Source organism: Argentina silus (assembly GCF_951799395.1).
Source record: "Argentina silus genome assembly, chromosome: 1".
Taxonomy (NCBI): Eukaryota; Metazoa; Chordata; class Actinopteri; order Argentiniformes; family Argentinidae; genus Argentina; species Argentina silus.
The window spans coordinates 37,452,682-37,462,681 of NC_139655.1; the positions used below are offsets into that span (position 1 = coordinate 37,452,682).

At 45.7% G+C, this 10,000-nt stretch overlaps 1 protein-coding gene across 1 annotated transcript in view; it reads right to left on the reverse strand.

Moving 5' to 3' along the window:
* LOC310820212 (low-density lipoprotein receptor-related protein 8-like) overlaps positions 1–10,000 on the reverse strand; it is a gene marked incomplete at both ends in the record, with an annotated part of 68,769 nt that overhangs the window by 5,123 nt on the left and 53,646 nt on the right. The window contains 4 exons of the mRNA XM_083691793.1: positions 3,652–3,791; positions 4,300–4,418; positions 6,412–6,639; positions 8,699–8,870. Of these exons, the coding sequence (XP_083547919.1) occupies positions 3,652–3,791; positions 4,300–4,418; positions 6,412–6,639; positions 8,699–8,870 (659 nt within the window). The remainder of the gene's footprint in view (positions 1–3,651; positions 3,792–4,299; positions 4,419–6,411; positions 6,640–8,698; positions 8,871–10,000) is intronic.

A 10,000-nucleotide genomic window follows, 5' to 3' on the forward strand; every position in this document is an offset into this window, starting at 1 on the left:
TCAAGTGCGCACACACGCGCACGCACGCACGCACGCACGCACACACACACACACACACACACACACACACACACACACACACACACACACACACACACACACACACACACACACACACACACACACACACACACACATTCTGTCGAGGTATAATACCCCGAACTCTTCTCAAGTGCACACACACACACACACACACACACACACACACACACACACACACACACACACACACACACACACACACACACACACACACACACACACACACATTCTGTCGAGGTATAATACCCCAAACTCCTCTCAAATGCACCAGCGCTGCCCAGACCAGCCTCTCTTTAGAAATATCTACAGAGGAATAAGCCACCGGGACAAAGTCATTAAGAGGGTCTAAACCGGCTGCTGCAGCCCCATAGACACAAATGGGTCACACACACGCACGCGCGCACACGCACGCACGCACGCACGCACACAAACACACACCCCCACACTCACACACACACACACCCCCGTCCCCCACCCCCGTCCCCCCTCCAGCCGGCAGCCTGTGTGTGTGAGATATGACAGGGCCAGCAGTGAAACTTCAATCTTGGTTGTGTGCCAATGTGTCAGAGCTGTGCCCCCACTGCCTGCCTACAGTGTGTGTGTGTGTGTGTGTGTGTGTGTGTGTGTGTGTGTGTGTGTGTGTGTGTGTGTGTGTGTGTGTGTGTGTGGCATCACCAGCCGGGCTCTGGGCAGCTCTCAGCTCACTCAGACGGCTCTGTTTACACACACAGCCTGCCGTCCCAGAGGGGAAGACAACACACACACAGTGCCACACACTCAACTCTGACATCAAAGGCTGCGTGACACAGCAGTCCCAGCTAATGGGAAGATAATGTGTGGTGGTTACCAGACACTGTGGAGTGTGTGTCAGTGAAAGACTTCATTACTGTACACCACTGAGAAGACATCATACCATCAGTACACCCAAGCCAAAAATACTATACTATACTATACTAAGGTGTAATTCAAATCAATTTAATGTGTAGTTCATATACCTCAAATATATTCATTTTTCAATACTAATTGAAAGTATATTTAATTTGATGTTGAACTTCCATATATTTATTGAGAATCTACTTGAATATATTTCTGTTTAATTGTATTTTAGGTATACTTCTAAAAGGTATACTTGAGATTAACATGCTATTAATTGGAATCAAATATACTTATTGAACATCAACTTGAATTTAATTTCCTCTCATTTGTAATTCGGTATATATCCAAAAGGTATACTTTAATTTAATGTATTATAGTTAGTTATGAAATATACACTCACAGAACACTTTAATAGGAACACTATACTAATACTGGGTAGGGCCTCCCTTTGCTCTCAAAACAGCCTCAATTCTTTGTGACATTGGTTCCACAAGATGTTGGAAACATTCCTTTGAGATTCTGGTCCATGATGACATGATTGCATCACACAATTCCTGCAGATTTTTCAGGTGCACTTTCAAGCTGCGAATCTCCCATTCTACCACATCCCAAAGGTGTTCTATTGGATTCAGATCCGGTGACTGGGAAAGCCACTGAAGAACACTGAACTCATTGTCATGTTCATGAAACCAGTTTGAGATGACTTTTGCTTTGTGACATGGTGCATTATCATGCTGGAAGTAGCCATTAGAAGATGGGTAAATTGTGGCCATGAAGGGATGCACATGGTCAGCAACAATACTCAAATAGGCTGTGGCATTCAAGCGATGATTGATTGGTATTAACAAGCCCAAAATGTGCCAAGAAAACATTCCCCACACCATTACGCCACCTCCACCATGAGAATGTGTACAGGTGTTCCTAATAAAGTGTTTGGTGAGTGTACTTATTGGAAGTATATTTTAATTTAATTTCCACTCATTTGTATTTCAGTACATTTCCAAAAAGTACATGAAAATGAATTTAATGTTCTGTTATTTTCAATCCAATATACCTCTGGTATTTTTTTATTTAGCATTCATTCAATCCAATATACCTCTAGTTTTTTTTAAAATTTAACATTCATTCATGTTACGAATGGAGGTCACACTCCCGGTCTGCGGTCCCTAGGTGTCTCCCTCCGGCCGTCCACTGTGCCGCCTCAATCACGGACTGATCACTTGCCCCTGTGTGTAATGGTCACTGATGCTTTATGTACCCTCACTTCCCTTCACTTCCCGCTGAGTCTGTTTTTGGAGACTGTGTTCTCCCCCTTTTGTGTTTGAGTTAAGTCCGTGTTTGTATCCTGTTTTGCCTCCTACTCTACTTCCAAGTAAAAATCCTTTTGTTTGGTATCCTAAACTGCCTACTCGTCTGCCTCCTTTATATGCACCGCACCTGGGTCCGCTCATTATACCAAAACGTTACGATTTAACCAGCCGGTTGGCCTAGCCAAGGGCAGCTCAGTCCAAAAAACACAACAGATAGTCCTGCTGAAAAGCATAGACCAGCATGTCACTGCCAAGGTGATGTGAAAGGTGACATGAAAGGCTGCATGACACAGCAGTCCCAGCTAATGGGGAGATAATGTGTGGTGGTTACCAGACACTATGTGTCAGTGAGAGACTTCATTACTGTACACCAGTGTGAGAGACCATTGTCTCTCCTCTGGAGTTGTTCTGTCACCCTAACGTTGCTAAATAAGAGGGTGAATGGAACTAGACATCAATTTAGTTTTTGCTCCATCTAAAAGACAGAGAAAGAGCACATGCGCAAGCATGCAAACACACACACACACACACACACACACACACACACACACACACACACACACACACACACACACACACACACACACACACACACACACACACACACACACACACACACACACACACACACACACACACACACACACACACACACACACACACACACACACACACACACACACACAGGGCTGGGCTATGACCTAAATATCATAACATGGTATTTTCAAAAAGTTTGATCGTATGACTGTATTTTTAGTTTCTTAATAATTCAAGTTATAAAATGTTTAATGAGTATGCATGGCTTCACTCAATACATCAGCTCACTTGCATAAAACATTATCACCAAAGAACAGACGATACCCCTAAGCCTTTAAACAGGAATTTGTGCCTCTGTCATCTTCAGACAGCCACATATATGAGAGGCATACTGAATGCACAAAGCAACTGCACAGGCATCGTAGAGGATGGCTTAGGAAGGGAAATCATCTTTTCCTGTTCTGAATACAGTGGACTATTTTTCTTTCCAGTCTAATCAAACCCACAATCTAAGCGTTGTTAGATTGCACCATACTCTACCAACTGAGCCACAGAGGACCACAGAGGACCACAGAGGACCATTTTGCTGCTCTCCGCGCTGTCAGATACGTTGTATGAAGAGCTGTTCAGTTTACAGATGAGAGCTTACGTTTCAATTATGCCACAGTGGTGTGTTAAATTCACAGTTTGTATTCATGTTACAATGATGAATGAATGTTATTGCAGCACACACTCTTATGACGAGAAGAGAGAAACAACCGTTCTGACGGTATAGTCAAATTCCATATCACAGCGTGCGTCATACCAGTATAACACACGGTACACCGCCCAGCCCTATACACACACTTACACACACTTACACACGCGCACACACACACACACTCACCTCAAACACAGCCAGGGCGTAAGGGTGTCCCAGTCTCTCTGATGAGGAGAGGTGTGTTCTGCGATGGGCTCCGGTCAGGTCCACGCTGGAGATGAGGTGGAGCTTCGAGTCCACCCAATACAGACGCTTGTTGGCTACATCTGAGAGACATACACACACGCACACACACACACACACGCACATACCATCAGGGAGCCGCATAAGAAGTCAAATAAATCTTACAGTATGAGTTCAGCAAACATCTGTTAATCGATGGTGGTGACATCAACAGGCTCTCCAGGTGGGACCTCTCCTACCCTGTCCATCTCAAACCTGATCAGCTGTTCACAATGCTAAACAAACCCACAAGTAAGCATCTGGCAGATGAGGGTCCATTTGTGGGTGAACTATCTCTGGGATACACATGTCAGTGAGGCTAGGCTATGTGTGTGTGTTGTGAGGCTAGGATGAGAGTGTGTGTTGTGAGGCTGGGAGTGTGTGTCGTGAGGCCAGACTGAGAGTGTGTGTTGTGAGGCTGGGAGTGTGTGTCGTGAGGCCAGACTGAGAGTGTGTGTTGTGAGGCTGGGAGTGTGTGTTGTGAGGCTAGGATGAGAGTGTGTGTTGTGAGGCTGAGAGTGTGTGTTGTGAGGGGCCGCCCCCCTGCCTTACCCAGGGTGATCCCGTTGGGCCACTCGATGGTGTCTGACACCAGGACCTGCCGGTCCACTCCGTTCATCCCAGCCTTCTCTATCTTGGCTCTGGTGCCCCAGTCAGACCAGTACATGAACCTGGAGGGGACACACACACACAGTGAGACCAGTACATGAACCTGGAGGGGACACACACACACAGTGAAACCAGTACATGAACCTGGACACACACACACAGTCAGACCAGTACATGAACCTGGAGGGGACACACACACACAGTGAGACCAGTACATGAACCTGGACACACACACACACAGTCAGACCAGAACATGAACCTTGAGGACACACACACACACACACACACACACACACACACACACACACACACACACACACACACACACACACACACACACACACACACACACACACACACACACACACACACACACACACACACACACACACACACACACACTCAGACCAGTACATGAACCTGAACATACACACACAGGGAGAAACACATCTGAGCAGAACATGGGGCAAAGTGTACAATGGTGTATTGCCTATGGATGTTATACGTGTGCGTATTTGTGTGTACTGTATGCATATTAGTACATGTGTATCTGGCAACATAGCCTCCAAATGAATACATCCTGAGAGATGGTTTCTGCAGACCAAAGAATACGTTCTTTGTCAGACACCTGGACACCCACAGACACACACAGTCAGACCAAAGAATAAGTTCTGTGTGCACCTATTATCTAGCTAGACCACCGTCAACCACATTTCTTACAAAATATGTTACTGAGAGTTGTTAATAACAACTCACATGGCAGTTAGGCAGTATCAGGCATTCACTTTGAGTGATTAAGGTAAGGGGAAGTTGTCAGGGGAAGGCATTAGCAAACATTAGCATACATTGTGCAACACTAAAACCATGTGAAAAGACTATTTGGTCATTCAGTGTCACCGAAAAAGTGTGTCTGCCCCCTACCAATACAATTTTAGCACCAATATAGGCAGGGCAGTAAATGGGAGTGTCAGTAGACTTGGCATATTCAACCACCTATGATGTTCCATGCTCAATAATTACCAATAGGCGAAAACAGACACTTATTTGATCATAACGGCCAGCGGTTGTCGTCTGTCAGGGACAATATTTCATACCATCAGTAATCCTCTATACATATGTGGAAGTAGGGCTAGTGTATATTCTGGAATTTGTAAATATTTAATATTATCCACCGTTGCTGTTGGTTACAAGAGAGGACACAGCAAGGGGATGAATTATAGAAATGAAAGCATGTAGACAACTGTAAGACCACATGTTGTGGCAGGGACAGTCTTTATGGTGATGACTGGGGGGGTTGTGAGATGAGGAGGAGAATTGCCTATTTATATATCTGATGCCAATGATAACAAACATGAGAAAAGTCGGGACAGGTTCATTAAACCGTTACAGTATTTGGACACACGCAGAAGGGTTGAATTTAGCTTGTTGAGTGCTTAGATTACGATATCGGAGACACTTCAGCTGGTGGTTAACATTTGTTGCCTACTGTACAATTGATAGGATGGTCATTTTATTTGTCAAAAATGATTATCCATTCCAACATTGGCAGTGAAATCCTCATAGGTGAGGACAATAGACAGTGTCAATACCACCCACTCATTGCCTCTACGCAAACTGAAACTTCCAATGACCAAAATGACCGACTTAAGAGGCCATGCCCACTGAAACTGAAGCCTTGCACAGCGCTCTCTAGTGGGAGCTAATTGGAGCACTCTTTCTCATCCAACCCTGCAGACTCACATACAGTACACACTCCTCCATGTCTTCTACACACTCCTCCTACACACTCCTCCATGTCTCCTACACACTCCTCCATGTCTCCTACACATTCCTCCATGTCTCCTACACATTCCTCCATGTCTCTCTTACACACTCCTCCATGTCTCTACTACACACTCCTCCATGTCTCCTACACACTCCTCCATGTCTCCTACACATTCCTCCATGTCTCTCTTACACACTCCTCCATGTCTCCTACACACTCCTCCATGTCTCTCCTACACACTCCTCCATGTCTCTACTACACACTCCTCCATGTCTGCCCTACACACTCACCCTTGCTGGGGGTCCAGGGCAATGGCTCTGGGCTCACTGAGCTCCGTGCTGATCAGAACCCTCCTCTTGGAGCTGTCGGCCGAGGCCACAGAGATGGTCTTGTGGCCAGAGTCGGTCCAGTAGAGGTTGTGTTGGAGCCAGTCCAGGGCCAGGCCCTCAGGAGACAGCAGGGAGGAGGCCACCAGGGTCAGCTGCTTGGCCGGGTCACTGGCCTCCTGGATCAGGGCACTGCAGACATGGGGATACAAGTCACGTACTATACAGGCTCACAGGGGAAATGGACCTGAGCGATCACTTGGACACACACACACAGACACACACACACACACACACACACACACAGACAAACACACACAGACAAACAGACACACACATGCACACACACATGCACACACACACACACACACACACACACACACACACACACAAACTAAATACATAAGTGTACAGTATATGAGCACACATGTAGACAAGTTTATATAGAGAAAAAAGGGAAAGGTCAGTTGCGAGTGTCTTTGAGCCAGTACAGCCCGGGGTTGATCCAATAAGTCAACAATACTCTCAAATAGAAACATAAATGATGGTTTATTGCACTTAAACGCGTCCTTATTGACTATGTTGACGATGCAATGAAAATATCATTTATTTTTCTACCCAATGTTTATATAGAGACCCATACATGTCTCTGTGTATGTTTGCAGGAGTGTGTGCTACCAATTCCAAAATAAGCTATATGAATAATATCATCTTGGGTTGCTGATAGAAGCAGTGGTCCTGTGAAGCGAGGTGTCTTTAGGTAAACCCTACAGTCGTTCAGCAGGGTTCAATTCACGGTCAGTGTGTCTCGTTAGGAGAAACATCACCCAGAAGAGAAGAGGTCCAACAAGCTAATGATTTTACACTTTGAGAGCATGGAGGTGTGAGGGCGGAGGGAGAGAGGGAGGGAGGCAGGTGTCAGTCCCACCTCTGAACAGAGCTGTTATCCTTCAGTTGGAGTCTCTCCAGAGAGCTCTGGATGTATTAAAAGGACACTGTCCCATTTTAACCGCTCCCATGAGATAGAGATCAGGTAGGATCTTTATCTCAAAGAGATAAAACAGGGATCAGTATCAGTGTGCTGCCTCCCTAATGTTTCAATGAGAACAGTTTAAAGATATAATAAAAATAATTATAATTATAATATACGGATATTAATCTGTATGAATATGCCACAAAGAACACCACAGACCAACATGAATGTTCTGTAATGACAAAAAATGTATTTGTACTATTTTGCTTAAGTCTTGTATGAAATGTATTGACCTTGTTGTGACCCAATGTACTTGTTATTTTCCATTATGTGACTGAGGAAGAACCAAAACCGACTGCTCCTTCTATCATACAATAGACAGTGTGTAACCTTGGAACACTTCTAACTGTAGGCTGAGACATTGTAATAGTGGCTCACAACGCCTACGCTTCTTTCCAAGCTTCTTTATCAGCAAACAGGTACAAGATATGTTTACTCCTAGACCTCTGACGTACGAGCATTAGAGTAAAGGACGGTCCTCTCCTCAGCCACGGCATCAGTCTCTGAATCCACACTGTTGGTGAAGGAATGCTGATCTGGCCGTAAACAACTTTGTTTAAACTTTGCATATGCATTAAAACTCTCAACTGAGACCAGACATCGTTTATTGTTGTTCACTGAAAGATTTCCATCACAGTTCACATTTCGAACACAAACACATTCTACATTGCCGTCAGGGTAAAGGCTGATATTTGATTTGATGTCAAATCAATTTGATGTCAAATCAACTTTCGAAATCGAAATCGGAGGACAGGCTAATTGTAAATGCATGGAATGGAATGAGGAATGGTACACACTCATTGTAACGCATGGAATTCCTCATTTCATCATACATTACAATGAGCCTGTCCTCCGATTTCTACCTCCAGGAGCCACTACGGGTTTCCATACAGTATACAGTATCGTTATTCCTAGAGTGCAGGCTAACCGATGCCCTGAGCAGGGACCACATTGAACAGAAATCAGGGTCAAATGGTAAGGATGGCCTGGGGCAGCAGGTAGTCTAGAGCTTAGAGAGGCTGGCCGGCCAGCAATCGGAAGGTCGCTAGTTCAATCCCCACCGGTGACTAGAGGCTTGAGCCAGTGACTGAACTTGCTGGCATCATACCTCAGGTGGCTGACCCTGTCCTCCCTGGGGGGGGGTGCAGATGTGTTGTCTCGGGGGGAAATACCACATTCCAAACAGTGATTGATTGATGATTGCTTTTGGTACAGTACCTGTAGATCTTGCGGTGGAAGCGGTCGCACCAGAACATGCGGTTGTGGGCCACGTCTACGTCCAAGGCCACAGCGTTCTTCTGGGTGGGCACCACCTGGGTGTAGTCTCTCTTCACCAGGTCGATACGCCTGATCTCATGACGGTTGGTGAACAGCAGGTAGGGGCTCTTCCCTGTCAGGAGACACAGAGGAGAGAGAGGAGGAGGTCAAAGGTGAGGAGATGGACGGATGGATGGATGGAAGGAAGAAAGGGAGGGAGGATGGTTGGAAAGACACACACACACACACACACACACACACACACACACACACAGAAAGACAGAGAGTCAAGCAAACAGACAGGCAGACACACAGATATATGGATACACATGCAGACTGACAGATACTCCAATGACTCCATTCATCATGTAAACAACATCTGTTTATTCCGCTTCTTTCTGTGGAAAAGTATTGAGGATATTCTAAAGCGTTTAATAGGATTCTATAATGTTAACAGAGAAACACAGTTCAACACCAGGTGGAATACTAATCATGAATAGTCATTAAAAAACAGTGGAATAGTTTCTCTATTGATCCTGTGTGTCTGTGTACCATTAACCTCTCTGCTCCTCATTATTTCCCTCCTTGTAAATACATATATAGATCAGCAGGACAGTGGCAGCCGCCACCACACCCCCAATTAGCAGGCCATTGGCTCCCAGACAGACATGACTCAAAACAGACACAAAGGGACTGAAGATCGTTTCCCACGGAAGGGAAACAACCTTGAACAATGTCAAGCCAGCCAGCTCATTGACAATGATGGGCCACGTTCAATTAAAGCGGTTATCTAGTATCCAGTTGACCTGGGGGGATGATAAGGGTATGGATCTGGTCATTGCCCACTGTGCCTGTGGAGTAAGATGAAGTTGCTCTTAATGAAAGACTGGTTCATGGTCAGTTTTGCGTCTCCCCTCCCTGATGGTTGGAGGTAAGCAGGGCAAAGAATTAACCCCCGATTAGCCACCCTCCAAATGAGGGTAGATTTTGGCATTGGTGGGTAAATCTTACCCAGCCACTTTGGCGGGGAGCCAACAAAGGTGCGCGAGTTCTATGCTTCAGTATAAAAGCGAAAGTGGTGCGACCCGCAATTAGGGTCACCGTTGATTCGCCGTTGATGGCGAGGGAGACACCATGATCAAGAAGGTGGTTCACCCAGGGCGAGGCTCAGCCATTGCGCTCCGGTTGTGCTGACCCCTGCGAATTCCCCAGACGTGGGAATCTCGATTGCATCATTTCTCTCCCCTGATTTCTATGGGTGGC